This window comes from Sus scrofa, chromosome 1 (genome assembly GCF_000003025.6).
Source record: "Sus scrofa isolate TJ Tabasco breed Duroc chromosome 1, Sscrofa11.1, whole genome shotgun sequence".
NCBI classification, from domain to species: domain Eukaryota; kingdom Metazoa; phylum Chordata; class Mammalia; order Artiodactyla; family Suidae; genus Sus; species Sus scrofa.
This window is the reverse complement of record NC_010443.5, coordinates 50,336,780-50,353,912: the sequence shown is the minus strand read 5'-3', so window position 1 is coordinate 50,353,912 and position 17,133 is coordinate 50,336,780. Positions and strand designations below refer to the sequence as shown.

General features: G+C 38.5%; 1 protein-coding gene across 1 annotated transcript in view; it reads right to left on the bottom strand.

Annotated features, from left to right (window-relative positions):
• The window catches only part of COL19A1 (collagen type XIX alpha 1 chain), a 357,863-nt gene that overhangs the window by 48,344 nt on the left and 292,386 nt on the right, over positions 1–17,133 (bottom strand). The window contains 9 exon segments of the mRNA XM_003121272.5: positions 882–935; positions 4,786–4,812; positions 5,248–5,292; positions 5,378–5,428; positions 7,369–7,413; positions 10,203–10,256; positions 11,661–11,714; positions 16,731–16,784; positions 17,029–17,082. Of these exon segments, the coding sequence (XP_003121320.4) occupies positions 882–935; positions 4,786–4,812; positions 5,248–5,292; positions 5,378–5,428; positions 7,369–7,413; positions 10,203–10,256; positions 11,661–11,714; positions 16,731–16,784; positions 17,029–17,082 (438 nt within the window).

Below are 17,133 nucleotides of genomic sequence, written 5' to 3'. Positions count from 1 at the left end.
TGGTCACATGTTTGCATATAACAGCAATGTCAAAAGTCCAATCTCTAGATAAGCTGTTAAATGCTTACTCTCCATCTCTGTACTTACCCTGCCCCAGAAGCCATAACAAAGAGTTTGCAGACTGACACTGGTCCTCTACTGGCTACTGAGTAGCACTGCTCTGTATGACCCCACCCCACTGCTCTGACCTCTTCCCTTACCATACACCCCTCATTTACTTCCTGGATCTCCTTGGATGTACCAGGAATGCTCTGTCTCAGGGTACTTAGACCTGCTATTTCTTCTTCTATTTTTTTTTTTAGTTGTATATATTGATGTACAACTTGATGATTTGATACATGTATACACTGTGAAATGATCACCACAATCAAGCTAATTCACATCCCCATCATCTCACAGAGGTCACCATTTGTGTGTTGGGAGCACACCTAGCAAATTTCCAGTATCCAGGATAGTATTGTTACCTATCATCACTATACTCTACATTAAATCTCCAGAACTGATTCATCATGACTGGAACATTCTTCCTTCTGGCTTGAGAGGATGTGGCTAACTATCCTCCACCTCTTTCAAGTCTTTGCTCAGATCCTTCTTTCTTAGACCACCCGATTCAAAACCACACCCTCCCCTTCAGCACTCCAGATGTTTTAATCTGCTCTACTTTTTCTTTCTTACCAACAATATTATTTAGTTATTTGTGTTCATTCTTTTAGTTTTTGTACCTTCTTGTTAGAACATAATTTCCACAAGGACAGAGATTTTTGTCTATATTGTTCCCTTATACATCTGCAAACCTAAAACTGTTCCTGGTCCAAGAGGAGATGCTCAATAAACATTTTCCAACATTGAATCAGTGAATACAGTTTTAACCCTGTTCTTACCTTTATACCTGGAAATCCTTCAAGTCCTGGCAGTCCCATTGCACCAGGTTCTCCCTGTTAAATATGAATGTAAGAACATAGAAGCAATGATCAAAAGGTTTTTTAAGCATTGATTTCAAAAGCAAAGATAATTTTGTCTAAAAAATTCTCCCTCAAACATTGACTGGTAATTTAGCAAGTAAATAGTACGCTCTATTTTCAAACATCTGTATTCTTGCCTTTGGAATTTGAAAACAGTTTGAGAAGAAAGCTGGTCCTTGGAGAAGTATGACAATTGTCTAATTAACTGCTTTTATTCTGATTAAGAATTTACTCTGAATGAATCCCTCTAGTCAGTGATAATTCCAATTTCAATAAGAATTAGAAAGAAAGGCAGGACTTTAATAAAGTTTGCTGATTTGTGAGGTACCTAAGGCTTCTAGATTATCAGAATATAGGACTAAAGTCTTTAAGAGTAGGTGAAGATGGAGTTCTCAAAGCAAAGTTTATCATCCCTCAATAGTCTCTGTAGCTGGATATGAATTGTGGGTGTTCCAGAGGATGGCTCAGAAGCAACGTCTCTAGTGAGTCAAAAAAAGTTATTGCTCAAGGAGGTCCCGTGGTGGATCAGTGGTTAACGAATCCAACTAGGAACCATGAGGTTGTGGGTTCGATCCCTGCCTTGCTCAGCGGATTAAGGATCCAGCGTTGCCATGAGCTGTGGTGTAGGTTGCAGACGTGGCTCGGATCCCGTGTTGCTGTGGCTCTGGTGTAAGCCAGTGGCTACAGCTCCGATTAGACCCCAGCCTGGGAACCTCCATATGCCACAGGAACGGCCCTAGAAATGGCAAAAAAAAAAAAAAAAAGTCATTGCTCAAGCTAATGCGTCACTGAGAGGAGATAGGTAATCATTTCTGTTTTTTAAAAAAACACTTTTACATATGCTGCTCTATGGTCCCAGCTGAGAGGAGCCCATAGGTCCTCAAGGAACATATTTAGAAAGGTTAGGGTGGAGGATGCTGCCAACTTTGAACAGAAAACATTAGGGCTTTTAATTTAAGAGAGAGAAAATGGTAGTTGTTAGATATTTATTTGTTAATGAATTAATGTTAACTGCAAATATTTTCTTAGGACACTGGATGCTTTCTCAACCTACTCAGATGGAAATGTTAGCTTTCTGGAGTTCCCGTCGTGGCGCAGTTGTTAACAAATCCGACTAGGAACCATGAGGCTGCGGGTTTGGTCCCTGCCCTTGCTCAGTGGGTTAAGGATCCGGCGTTGCTGTGAGCTGTGGTGTAGGTTGCAGACGCGGCTCGGATCCTGCGTTGCTGTGGCTCTGGTGTAGGCTGGCAGCTACAGCTCCGATTCGACCCCTAGCCTGGGAACCTCCATATGCCACGGGAACGGCCCAAAGAAATAGCAAAAAGCCAAAAAAAAAAAAAAAAAAAAAAAAAAAGAAATGCTAGCTTTCCAAGATTATTTACTGTAAATGCATTTCTTTTTTATGCCTAAGTCTAATCTGCTTCAAAAATATCACCAGCGCTCTAGCTCCCATTATGATTTATGATATTGTCCTTATCACAGGATGCTTAATGAGCAAGGATATGATTTGATAACTTATTTGCTTTTTAAATATCTACCAGTTTGTAACCTGTAAGATTCTTTTCACCATGGAGCCCTGTAAAAGAAGCCCTAAGTTACTGACAAAGGAAATAAGCTCTTTGTTTCTCTTTGTTTACATTCTCAGCTATCCTTAGGACAGAGGAGGGTGCTCAACCAATCAATCAATATTCCTTTGAAAAGTAGCTAATAATAAATATTTAATGGAAAGCTAATCATACATTGATTACCAAGGGAATGAAATGGAGTGCCTCAGAAGATAATAAATTCAATTAAGACTAATTTTTATCTGTAAAGGTTCAGTGAGATTAGCAACAGTCATGCAGATATGGTGTCCTGGGATTTGAAGGATGCTGGAAGAGTAAATCTCCCCCCACCCACCCCGATGTGACTTTTCCATTTCTACTCTGTGACCTGAGATCCCACCATTCCTGCCTTATGGCTACGGTATGAGATAGTGTTTCTCTATCCTGGGCAACTGGTGGGAAATGAACTGTATGGTGGTGCTGACATGGAGCCCAGAAGAATATTTTGAAAGTTATCTCAGATAAACCTGAAAGTCTACACAGTATTTCCATGATTCCACATTTCTGTTTTTGTGCTTCAGCCACTTAATTCACATCTCTGAAAGCAAGGAATGTTCTTCACTCAGTTTTTTTCTTTATCCTTTGTTGCAGCTAAAAAATTGAAAGCCTAATCTCTTCAAATTCAACTAAAATCTGTCTACATTTTTGCTGCCACGCAGGTTCCAAGCCAAGTGAGTTATAATGTATCTTTATTATAACATTTTAAAAAAAGCCTTCTCACCTTAATCTGCAGTTACTAACGAAAAAACTTAGATGTTCTAGAAAAGTCAGTGAGAACCCTACATGTCCCTGAATGATTCAGAGGGGCTATTTTGTGTGTATGAGAATGAGAAGGAAAGACAAGGAGGAAATTCTCATCAATCAGATGAAAGAAGATTAAAATTGGAATGAAGGATAAAGTCAGTGAAACATTAAAAAAGTTATAGATAAAGAAAGCACAGGAGTTCCCATCATGGTGCAGCAAAAATGAATCGTACTAGGAACCATGAGGTTGCAGGTTCGATTCCTGGCCTCACTCAGTGGGTTAAGGATTTGGTGGTGCCATTATCTGTGGTGTAGGTCGAAGACGCGTCTCGGATCTCGTGTTGCTGTGGCTGTGGGGTAGAACGGAAGCTACAGCGTCGATTTAACCCTAGCCTGGGAACCTCCATATGCTGCAGGTGTGGCCATAAATAGCAAAAGAAAAAAAAAAAAAAAAAAGCACAGCATGAATAACAAAACAAAGGAGACTTTTAAATGATGTACTTAGGGTTCAGAAAATGCTACTAACTGGGTGAAATTACACTTTTAGGGGAAAACAAATTGGCTTTCAATACATGTTGCCTGCTAGCAAAAAATAAGTTCTTTAAGGCATCTCCGTCAAAAGTATATTTAGGTGTGAAAAGACTGCTTTTTATGGCTATTCTTTTGCTTGTTTAAAATGTATTCATCTAATTTTACTAAACTCTACTGTAACAAAAGGGGTTTAAATTTCTTCATATGGAAAGTGTTTTGAAAGTTTATTTCAGTTTCGGGTACACCTGAGTTTCAAGTATATGCCCAAAGGTTAAAGTACGTAGAAATGAAATATGAAGGACAGAACATATGCTTGAAAAGGACATGACAGGAAAATCTGCCAAGGAATAAAGGGGATCTAATTGAATTTGGCAGAACTTTTACAGTGAAGCTCTGTGGCTGAGAAGGATGCTTAGCAATTATCATCCTGGGTGGCTGGAGGACAGGATCTCTTTACCTGCTGAGTGTTAACCTCCTGATATACTGCTCCTAATTAGTGGGGTTATGACAGGACAACCCATCTCCTACAGAACAACTGTCTAAGAGAGTCAAGCAAATAAACAGTCTCTGTCTTTGTTGTTATTTCTGGGGGAGATGGCAGACAGATGAAGGAATTTCTTTCCCGGGAGTATTTTTCTTTTACAATCTACTTAACGTGGAATCAATCATCAAAATAGTCCAATGAGAAGAAAGTCCTATTTATTAGGGGCTTTATATGTACCTTCTTCCAGCCCAAGGTGATTTTTAAAACATACTGATTGGAGAGTGTCAAGGGCAGCAGCAACATCAGGACTGGGGCATCCTGCAATGAGGAGCATGCCTGTCTCCTCCAACATGTTCAGTGACAGACATTTCGGGAGGCAGGCATTTCTCCTCATGCTCTTCTTTCAAACTCTAACAAGGACTTATTTTCTAAACGACACAAAACATGGGAATATACATACCATTGGGCCAGGATCACCTTTGGGGCCCTATAAAGAAAAATATGAGAAGTCATTTTGAAAATAATGGCTGAAACAAAATGACAGAATATGAAGAATTTTTGTTCAATTTGCTTTGACACACATGACATTATCTGCAAGTTTTGTTTTGCTACGGCTTGGATTTGAAGCATAAAATGGGGAAAGAGAACTCGATGGAACTCCCAAGATGGTGACTTCTTGGAAACTGATTTAGTTCTCAGATTTCCAAAAGTGACATCACTATGCAGAGTGGGATTTTTCTTTATTTCAACATGCATATTTTCCCAATTGTACTAGAATTGGTTTCATTTATTTCCTCTTGCAGAAAATTTTGGTTATATTTGTAACATGTATTTTTCAGCAAACTTAGGAGGTCTTTTTGTTTTGTTTCTTTATTGTGGCCGTTCAGCTAAAGTACGCTGGGTGATAAATAACTGTACTCACAGGGGGGCCAGGTGGCCCAGGAAAACTGGGAGCATTCACACCTCCCTTCAAAAGAAAAAGAAAAAGGTGAGAGGAATTTGTAGTAATCCATAACTGGAAAGTGATTTTACACAGTTAGAAAAATAAATACCTGGATTTTATATAAACTGCTCATTCCATTCCCTTCATTGAATGGTATACCCTTAGAAAAGAAATGAGATACAGAATTATTCTTTTAAGTTAAAAGAGTCTCTTCCTTTGGTTGTTTCACCAAATGATACTTTTCCTATTACATTTTAGAAATTGAGTTTAATGCTATCAGTGAAAAAAAATACAATGTTTCCATTGTTGACTTTTCTAAAGCAAATGTAGAGGAAAAAATGAGACACGAAAAAAAAAATGAGAAAAAATGTGAGCTCCACCTGGAGCACGCACACACTTTCAGTGGGGCTGTGATGAATGTGCCGGTTTGACAGATGAGACACTAATGTATTCAGAGGAAAATATTATTTGCTCATTAAAATTCAGTTTCTGAATTGCCAATTTATGCTAACTGTTTACAGCCTGCTGACCTGCAGGCTATAATGCAGTAGGGCTGATGAAGATGTGAATAGGGAACAATTTGGCTACTGAAAGGTAATTTTTTTTCTACGGTCTCTTCATACTAAATAGAAAATTAAGGGAAATGGGGGAGATGATGCTACTTCCAACCTTACGTGGATGGAAACATATTCTTTAGAACAACAGGGAACAGGAACTTCCTAATAAAATTGACCAGTGAATGGAAACTCCCAGAGTAACTAACACTTTAAGAGAACTAACTTGAGAGGTTTTAAAAATCATACATTTTGACATTCAGGAAAAATTTGCACATGAAAATTTTATCGGGAGCTTTTATCCTTCTTTTTAAAAATTCCCATAGAATCAATAACCTGCATTTTCCTTTTTTTTTGTGACTTTTACATTTTAGTTGCTATCATTGCCCTGCTTTTAGACCATGGTGGTTAGCTCTGCCTAGGGCACATGGTTTGCATGCATCTTCCAAACATTGGTGAAGGAAAAATGCCCCATTCATTTACTCCTTTAGCATTTCACTCATTCATTTGACAATTGATGAATGTCTACTATATTTAATCCTGGAGAGTGAAGGTATTTTTGTCTGAGATTTCTGGGAGTGGGGGGGGGTCCCAGAAAAGACAACATTTAATTTGTCTTGAAAAATAAATAGTTTTGGAGAATCCAGGGGGAAGAGGAAAATTTCTTAAGCCCGCCGTAAAATATAGTTCCTTTTGTGAACTCATGTAATAGTTTGCTGTTCTGTCCACTGGGGAGGGACAGTATTACAGTGTTTGAGCCTCCAATGCTTTCTGCCCAGCTTCCTTGTCAAGGGAGAAGGTAAATGTCTTCACTGATGCTGTGCAAAGAGTGGGATTACAGGCAGACTAGCAACAAAGGCAGTCTTCAGAAAGTCACAGACTCTCCCCTTCCAGGTTAGCTTGGCTTCTTAAACTCTCCCCTGAGGCAGGCTGCATGGAAACTGTGATGCTGTTTGAGTGAGACCCCACACGAGGGCAGACTTGCTCCGAGGACGGGCACCTGTCCTCCCCACAGCCTCTGACAAACGGCACATCTGTCTCAATCTGGAGCAGGAAAACATCGATGGCTCGTGTACATTTCATTCTCTAGGTGCTACATAAATAGAATTTCCTTGCATCTCAGCCATCATGGATGGTAATGAACACAAGGAGCACAATACAATTTTTCTACCAACTTACAGTGCTGGAAGGGATCTCTTTTTTTACAGCCCTTCTCTTTTCTGAAGGAGAAAGAGGATCATTGAGTTTAAGTGATGACTTTCCCAGGGTCCCCTAGGCAGGAACTGAAGAGTCAGGGTGCACACTCAGGTCAACTGAGTCCACAGCAGGATGGCCCACAGTATGTAAATCTGAACACTGCACTTTGAGGCTGAGTTAATGAGGGAAAAATCAGAGCTCCCCAAAGCTACCCTGGCTATCATCCATATCTGTACATGAAACTTAGATGACTTTTATCCTGAGAGCATCTAAATGTAGTCTGACCTCTGAGTTATAAAAGTCTTCAGTAGACACACAAATTTTAAGATTTAAACCTGAAACAACTCACAGGTGGTCCAGGTGGTCCGGGTCTCCCAGGAGGTCCTTCGCTGCCCTGCAAGGTGTATACAGATAAAAATCAATGGCTTAAACATTTCTACCACAGGTTTATGAACCAGGATATGCTTGCTCAGAGACCCACATTCTGAAATCAGTGTGACTTGTCATTTTTTCAGCCTTGCATAGTTTTATTCAGTTCGGCTTTTTCCTTCACCTAGGGAATTGCATTTCTAGACCATAGCCGAGGTACATGCCTTTTCCCACAGGCATTCAGATTCTCACTGTCTGCATGCCAGGGATGAAGGTTACTTTTAGGTGGAGCCAGACACCCCAGGTGATCGTGTCCAGCACTTCCAGCACAGCTGGGGATGCTCTCCCCACCTCAGCGTGCAGGGCAGACTTCTTGCAAACAGCCATGGGGACATGGCTACCTGGGTCAGACTCTTCCTTTTAGCCTCACCTCCACCACCTTCATCTTCTGGAAACCAGAGGGGCCATGCACATAATTTGACTAAGGTAGAAAATCACCAGCTATGTTGTGTCTGCAGGAGAAGAAACTTCTTTCACTACCTAAGTGAATATTAGGCATGTCTCACTGAGCAGAAGTGGGATAGACTGTGGGATAATGCTGTTTAAGAGAAATGTTCTATACAACGTAAACAGCCTCAGACATTCTGCTTCCAGGCAAAGCAGACTGAACATGAAATCTGTGAAAAATAAATTCAAGTTGAAACATGAAAAATGGGCTTTCATTAAAAAAAAAAAGAAACAAAACAGAATGCTTATTGGCCCATGATAAGCAGAGTTATGACAGCTCCTTGATGCCTTTAATCAGTCCTTCCTGTAACTGCTTTTCTTTTAGAGTAATAGCCTCATAAAATCTTTCAATTTTTATTGAAAAAAAATCAGGGGCAATGGCAAGAAATGTTTAATCAAAAAAGAATCCACTTATATCTGGAATCTAATATATAGCACAAATGAACCTTTCCATAGAGAAGAAAATCATGGACTTGGAGAACAGACTTGTGGTTGCTAAGGGGGAGGGAGTGGGGTGGATTGGGAACTTGGGGTTAATAGATACAGACTATTGCCTTTGGAATGGATTAGCAGTGAGATCCTGCTGTGTAGCACCAGCAATTATGTCTAGTCACTTATGATGGAGCATGATAATGTGAGAAAAAAGAATGTATACATGTATGTGTAACTGGGTCACCATGCTGTAAAGTAGAAAAAAAAAAAATAACGTATTGGGGAAACAAAAAAAAAAAAATTGAAAAAATAAAAACAATTAAAAAAAATAATCCAGGAATTTCTGTCATGACTCAGCAGTTAACCTATCTGACTAGCATCCATGAGGATACAGGTTCTATTCCTGGCCTTGCTCAGTGGATTAAGGATCTGGTGTTGCTATGAGCTGTGGTGTAGTCACAGATGTGGCTTGGATACCGCATTCCTGGGAACCCCTAGCCTGGGAACCTCCTCTTTTTAGGTGTGGTCCTAAAAAGAACAACAACAACAAAAAAAACCCAGAGAGTTTAAAATTCCTATGTACAATGCTCAAGACATTTGGGGAAGTTTAGTCTATTTTCCTAAGTTTGATGAAGGATTTCATTCCAATTTCCCCATCTTTTCAGTAACCAAAGGATCATATAAACCTTTGATTACATCTTTATCAATAAAAATAAACCATAAAGTTTTTCTTGCAATGTATGTGCCTCAGAATGAGTGACAATGAATATATTGCATTGTTTCCCAAACTGCTCTGATGGCAGCCAAGACATGTACGTTCAGCTGACTGCTGGCAGTGCCTTTCAGAGAATTATGTCATGGTCCTCACGAACTGTGAGAGAACAACAAACAAGGAAGATGTGTGCCTACTGAAAGGACTTTTTTTCGACACAATTAAAAGTCATTTCATTCTCCACTGTGCCCCAAAGCTCATCTCTGTGTGGAATTCCCATTAACTTCAAAAGGCAAATCTTTGACTGAATAATTTCCACTGAGAACAGAGAGAAAAGGCTGGTTGGGTTGGGCAAGCTCCCCAGGATTCTATCAGAAGAAATGAGCTGAGATGATCTAGAATAAGCACATTGTTTCCTTTCAATTTGGTGGAGGAGGGGGAGATTCCTTTGCTCCTTGATGCCATTATGCCCATTTCAGTCATTTTGGGGTGGAAGCCACTTGAGTGGCTCATATGGACCCTTGATGCTCAAATGTCTCTGATCTGAAGAGTTAGTCTATGCGACTCATTTTCTGGCTCTATCACACTGTGGGGGTCAATTTAGATCCTAAATCGGGTAACCAAGTAATCTTCCTACTAAGCATAATTTTTGCTGATCCTCCCTGCTGACCACAGCAACCCATTTGTCCCCCAACTGGACTCACCAGGAAACAAGCTGTGCTGATTTTTTAGTGGATTTTCCCTAGGACAGGACTGACAGCTTTTTCTCAGCAAGCCCATCCATTACTCGAATCCTGGTCCTCGAGAGCTAGTATGCTCTCTGGAGCCTTGGCACCTGTGGCTGGACTCTTCAATACAAACCACCTTTTTGCACCTCATTGGGACCCTCTCTCCATCCCCTCAAATAGCTGGATGCCCAGGACCCTGAGTTTTGCTATATGGCACCAATGTTCTATTCAGCCTTTTCCCTAGGAATATATCTCTTGTGTTCAGACCAATTTTTGGACCTGGGTCCTTCCAAGCCCACTACGAGAATAGTTATTCCCTGACATCACTCCTATTTTAAGGCTTTGCTTAAATTTGTGGATCTCCCTGTAAGTGGTCCCACCCTGCCCCTACCCCAAGCCACAAGCTGGACAGTAAGTGAGGCTCGCCCTCTGTACCTTGTCACCCTTTGTTCCCGTGGGACCAGGATGACCCGTTCTTCCCAACAAGCCCTGTAAAACACAAAACTAAGTTTGTTACAGAAACAACAACTAAATGGCCAAGAGTATGGGAAGTTGGTTGTTAAAACTGATACATTTTGAAGGTCATTTGATCCTAATTAAATCAGTCCTACAAGCTTCTATTTCTTCAGGCTGATACAGCAGCTGTATCCTGCTGATAAGCCCTTGGAAGGATAAAATTTGTATTTGTGGTCGCTTTTTCACCTTGGCCAACCACATTTAATGACCTTAATTGGAACCTTTTAATACATTTAAGAATTTAGCCTTGCTGTTTAAATGGCAATTTACATAACATTATGCCTTCCTAAATGAGCTATAATTTTGGTAGTGATCAACATTTTAAATACTTCACATAGCAGAATTAACAATGTGCATATTGAGTTATGCGATCTGCATTTTACCAATGGAAAATAAAATTTAATTTAAAATCTTCTTTGAGAACAAAGTTAGCTATAATGTTCATGGTTCCTTTCATAACTCTTTCTCTTAACTTTTAATTTTAGTGTACAATTTAGACCCAGGTTTCTTCTATGTAACTGTGGCAAAAGCACATATGGTAAAATTTTCATTATGGCAAATCCATGATTCAGAACATTAAGGAACACAATTACATTCCTACGTACTGTTTGTACAGGAATGCTATGAAGGGAAGAGTTGCAGAAATTGAGGCTTGAGTAAAGTTGCTAGATTTAGCAAATAAAACTACAATATTTGGGGCAAACTTATGCCAAAAAAGTTTTTATTTACATGAAATTCAAATTTAACCTTATGTCCTGTATTTTTTGATTGGCAATTCTAGATTTGAGCTCTGCTTTAAAGAGAGATTGGGTTTGGCTGATGGAAAAGGTAAAGAAACTGCTTTAAGAAAAGAGGATAACTAAAGACACAAAGGCGTATTGTGCAGTGTATTCGAGAAACTGAAAAAAAGTGCTGACTAAAAGTAGAGCATATTTTAATTCATAAATAGGAATAAAAGTAAATTGAATCTGATAATCCTTGACCCATTTTTTCCCTTAGAGAATAAATTCTTAGCTTATGGTGCTTAAAAATGTAAGGGTGTAACTATCTGAATATCTCTCCCAAAGGTTAATGCCAAAAAGATATAACTAAAATAGATAATGATCTTTTACATCCAACTTCTGTTCAAATAGACTTGCTTGATCACAGACTGCTTTCAAGTCTGCTGGAATTTTCACAAGTCTCCACAAACCTGAGCAGCCATTAAATAATACTTAAAAAAAAAAAAATCCGAGATGTTGGATGCTACTTTTTCAGGCAATAGCTGGGCAATCTACACAGAGGAACAAAGACTAAAAAGCAATAGGGAATGTAGGTTCACCTTGCATCATCCCAGCAGATATGACTCTAAGTGAAACAGTTTTAGCTAATACTTACAGGGGGTCCAGTTGGGCCAGGAGCACCTGGAATGCCTGGAATTCCTTGAAGACCCTAGAAAAGATAGTTCCTACCATAAATAATCTATTAGGTTGTTGAAAACAAAACATTTTGGTTAATCAAATGTTTTAACTGTTAAAAACAAACACCTATTTGGCTAATCAAGACACAAGATATTTGTTATAAGCAAATACCAATTTTTTAAGAACCTTAAGAATAGTGATAAGATAGTGAGCTAAAATGCCATGACATGGAATCTATAAGAAACAATTTAATGTGTTTGGCGATTCACAGAGCATTTCTGATCTCACAGAGCTACTCCATCAGCAATAGCATCTTTGAGCATCCATTGCTAAAGCATGAAAATACAAATTTCGGATGAGTAGAATGCCATCAAAGAAATATATGATTACACTAACATTTCATTCAGCTATGGAACAATGGAATATGCTTTACAATACAATACTTAGCTTAGGTGGCCAGTGAATTATGAGAAACTTGGCTCATTGGTGAATTTAAATTTAGAACCCTTTAATGGCTTAAGCATAAAGGTGAAGAGATAGCCCCCCACTCTCTTCCTTAGGTTTGTATCATAATGCTAATTATATTGGATACATTTATACATTCAAGGAAGAATTAGATTAACTGATAAGGTGTCTGATTAATTTTTCCTTTACCAGGTTATGTCAACAACAGAATATTAGTTAAGTTACATAAAATCCATAATATGAAATACTTGGCAGCTATTAAAATCATGTTTCCAAAGCTATTGAATAACATAGAAAAAGAAAAGTTACAGAATCTTACATAAGAGTAAGGTCCAAATGATTAAAAACATTATAAATGCACTTCATAAAAGATGAGACTGAGAGATGCTCATAGCACCTTATCTGGAAACTTCAGTGTCAGATATGTGTCATATTCTGAACTTTCAGATTCATTATAAAGGGAACACAATGCCCATACTGGATAAAAGTAACACTCCCCATGGCACCTGTGGCAGTAGTTGCTAATAAACATACAAATCTTCCTAGAGCAAAACATATGATATTCTCACCAAATGGGATAGACAGACTAACTCCATATGACTTCAGGTCAGATTTTGCTGCCAAATAAATTTGCTGCAAGCTTGGGAAAAATTTCCTGGGTTTTCAGAGGGTTTTGAATTTTGGAATTGTGGATGAGGGATTGTGGAGCAGAATATTGCTGTAATTAACAGTGCTCCCTGAGAAGTAAAAATAGGAATAACTTTTATTTTTTAATACTTTTGTGTATTTCCCAAATTCTCTATAATGAACTCAATGAGAAAACTATATTTTCTTCTATAACAAGAAAAATACATTTAAAAATACCCATTTGTTATTACAGATAACCATATGATGTATCAAGTTCTATTTTGGACAGTTCCACTTTTTCAGAATTGAATTTTCTTTACTGAGTAATCCTTTTATAATGACAAACCATTCACTGCTATAATAAAATTTCTTTACCTTTTACTCTGATGAAATATGCATTTTTATACATATAAGTATTAGGCGAAGTACCATGGTAAACTTACTCCGTACTTATTTATAAGCAGTCTAGAGGACTAGGATTCAACAGGATCAAGGACCAAGCTCTGCCAGGTCTGTCCATCGAATGTCTAATGGGATCATACGTTTCTTCAGGTGTTTCTATGTGATGAGAGGTGAAGAAATGCTGGAAAGCCTCTCTATGAACATGCTGAAATTCCTCATGTAATAAAGAGTCTTGGGTAAAATGTATACTTGTGTTAAAGAGTGTGGACACATATACATTCTTCAAAATTATCTCATCCTCATGGGCAACCCTCTGTGTATGTGAGCATGGGGGTGTGTGTCGACAGTACACATCAGCATGTTGTATTGACCCTTTTTATTCTCCCAACATTAACTTGCTTATGAGTTTGTAAGTAGAAAGGAAGCAAATTTCTTTGGGGAATGGTACCTCTAAACATTTGGAGATTACAAACTTTATACCACAAATTGCTTTATCTTAAAATACCCACATTTCCATAAAATTCTCTCTATATGTACATGTATAAGATATGTGTGTTCATACGTATTTTTTTTTTTTTTTTGCTGCTTTTAGTCTCAACACTGAATCATTTTAGAGATGCTGAGTGAGTCTTTAGGTAGTCTAATTTATAAGCTTGGGACTCATTAACCTTTGATGACCACATTAAACTTTAAAATAAACCTCAGTTCATAAATAAAAAAAATCATTCTCAGCAGTCTTTTTCTGAACAAGTTGAAATTCTGTAGTAAGGGTAAAAGTTACTGTGGATGTATAAAGGGCAAGAAGATAATTTTGGAAGACAAGAAGGTCATTAAAGAAGACAAATACATATTAGAGAGCAGGGCAGTCAATTTAGCATATAGTGCCAAACCAAAATACAAATTAAAATTTGTTGCATAGATATTCAAGGATCATTAGAGCTAAGTTCTCTCCCTGTTCTGATATTTTAATTTTGCAAATCCTAGCTCAGTTGCCAGCAAGAATATTTATTTTTCCATTGCTATAATTTATGGCTAATAATATTTTTCATGTCCTATTTATCAATTACTACCCTGAAATATTGGAGGAAGACCTGCATTCCAAGCAAGAATCCCCTCTGATTATGAGAAATGAGTCTGTGTTCTATTAGCATCTTATAAATTGTTACCTTGAGTTGTAAAACAACAGCTACAAAAACTGTAGAGGATAATGGCACTTTTGTAAGAGCAATAATCAAACAGGCACTTCCTCTCTTTAAGTTCCCAAGTGGATTAAACTGACAATTGGATAATCATTAAATAGCAATTGGAAGTCCTCAAAGAGACGGGGTGTCCCTCTGTATCTTTTCCACTAAGAGTGGAGCAGACATCTTAAGACTTTGTATGGTTAGGTATTATGTGCATATTAAAATAGTATAGTTTATTGGCTGGTAAGAAACACACGTCACTAAAGTTTCATTAACTTAAACAAATCAACAAATTAAAAATTTCAGGGAGTATCTGAGTCCAAGTAGAAGACAAGATAACAGCTCACATTTCCCATCTGCCTGAGGGGGAGAAGCTGAATTGCTCCATTCCCCAAAAAGGTCCAAGAGAAAAAGTACGTTACTTCAGGTTTCTATGAATATACTTCCTAACATTCAAGTGATGTGAGGAAAATACAGAAGAGAATCTCCTTCTGAACTAGTTGGAAGTGTCCATATAATAAGAGTCTTGTGGAGTTCCTGCTGTGGCTCAGTGGTAATGAACTCAACTAGTATCCATGAGGTTGCAAGTTTGATCCTTGGCCTTGCTCATTGGGTTAAGGATTTAGCATTGCCTTGAGCAGTGGTGTAGTTTGCAGACGTGGCTCAGATCCGGCATTGCTGTGGCTGTGGCGGAGCGGCAGCTACAGCTCCGATTTGACCCCTAGCCTGGAAATTTCCATATGCCTGGGGTGAGGCCCTTAAAAAAAAAAGTCTTGGGAGTTCCTGTCATGGCTCAGTGGTAATGAGCCCAACTAGTATCCATGAGGATGTGGGTTCAATCCCTGGCCTTGCTCAGTGGGTTAAGGATCCGGCCTTGCCATGGGCTATGGTGTAGGTCACAGACACAGCTTAGATCTGGAGGCTGTGGCTGTGGTGTAGGCCAACAGCTGGAGCTCTGATTCAACCCCTAGCCTGGGGACGTCCATATGATGCACTTGGAGCACACCCCCCGCAAAAAAAAATAGAGTCTTGTGCAAAGTTTGTGTACACAGTGTTAAAGAACCCACAAGATGTATTCAAGGAAAAGCATACTAAAACAGTGGCAGAATTGAGGAATTTCAGTTTACCAGGAGAGCTAAGGATCCTGAAGAATCAATAAAAGTTAACTTCTAATAAATTTAATTTAGAGTCACTTATAAAAAACCCGAACTCCAATTATTTCCTGATCTTTTTGTTATTACCATCTCAATTGCCTTTAAAATCTACTTCTTGAGTTTAGGCAGATAAAAGCTGTTAGACTATTAAAATCAGATACTGTGCTTGTAGTTTAGTGTGACTTTCTGTGGACCATGAAGATGCAAAAGCTCAATGACTCTGCCTTATTCTGAAAATAAAGTGCCTTTACTGTTTTATTCATGGATGAAAATAAATGCTGTATTTCTTTGCTCTTCAATTTTTAACTTGGAAAAAAACAAGCCGATCCTCACAATTTTCTTGAACAGAATCAATATTAATTAAAAACAATAACACTTGATGACAATTTATAATATGAAGTGTAACCACAACTCAAAAAATAGATCTACTTTATATTGCTACGATTTTTGGCACTAACATCAAGGTTAATATATGCCAGATGGCTTACTTACTTTCATTAAGAATTATTAGTATCAAAACTGTTTAAACTAACAACTATTCATCATCCTAATTGGTTTTTCTAAGAGTTAATATGAACTGTGTGGGAAAGAATGATATCTTGAGCATCAGTGTGGCTGAGAGTCAGAAAATTATACCATCTCAAAAGCACATTTGACTTTGAACCTTAGTGGGAGGGTGGGTAGCTGCTTTCAACCATCCAAGCAGACTCTTCTGATAGTTTTTTTTTTTTTTTTCCTCTGAAGAGTCTGAAGGTTGCTTAGAGACACAGACAAACCAAGGTCATCAGAGTTGAGTCATGTTGCAGCAGGGGCCCTGGAAAGTTCTGCTGAGTCTTGGAGCTGACCTCATCCCTACGCTGGTGGTTAACTATTCCTTCAGTTCTATGAGCTGCTTTGGGATTCTTTTCAGTAAATCTCCTTTTTCTCTTTCTCCTTGCTTTTATCTCGAGAAAGCTAGAATTGTTACCTGCTACACGAAAGCAGAAACATAGTAAACTGATACTTTTGTGTTTTAATTTCTTCCTCTCAAAAACTGGGCCACTGATAATAAACATCAACATATTATGTGAAATGTGTTAACAGTTGAAAAAACTTGTCTTTTTAAAAAAATTTGTTTAGCATCAATTATGAGCTATAGAAATATTGATGTCCCTTTGTTGCATCACATGGACAGAATCAATAGCAGGGTCATATGATCAGAGAAGAACATTTTACCTCGTCGCCTTTCTCCCCAGGTATCCCAGGGTAGCCTCGCTCTCCTTTGCTCCCCTAGAAAGACATTAAATTCAGCTAGTACACTCAATCATTTTATCATCCTTTGGAGAAAAGCAAGTATATCTTCTCAGGACACCCGGGGCATGTAATCTGGACAGAATCAGGGAACAAATAAACGACATCTGCAAATGGCTTTTACACACTTTTCCAAAATATTTTTAGAAAAAGTAGTGCATTTTTAAATGGGTTTCTTCTTTTATCCAGAATTAAAGGCTGCACAGAGGAGAGACTTCCTTACCTTTAGTCCCTCTCTGCCTGGAATTCCTGGAGGACCCCGTGGCCCTGCATCACCCTAGAGTATAGAGCAGTCATAGCTGAGAGAAGGCACTGTGTGTCCCTTCCA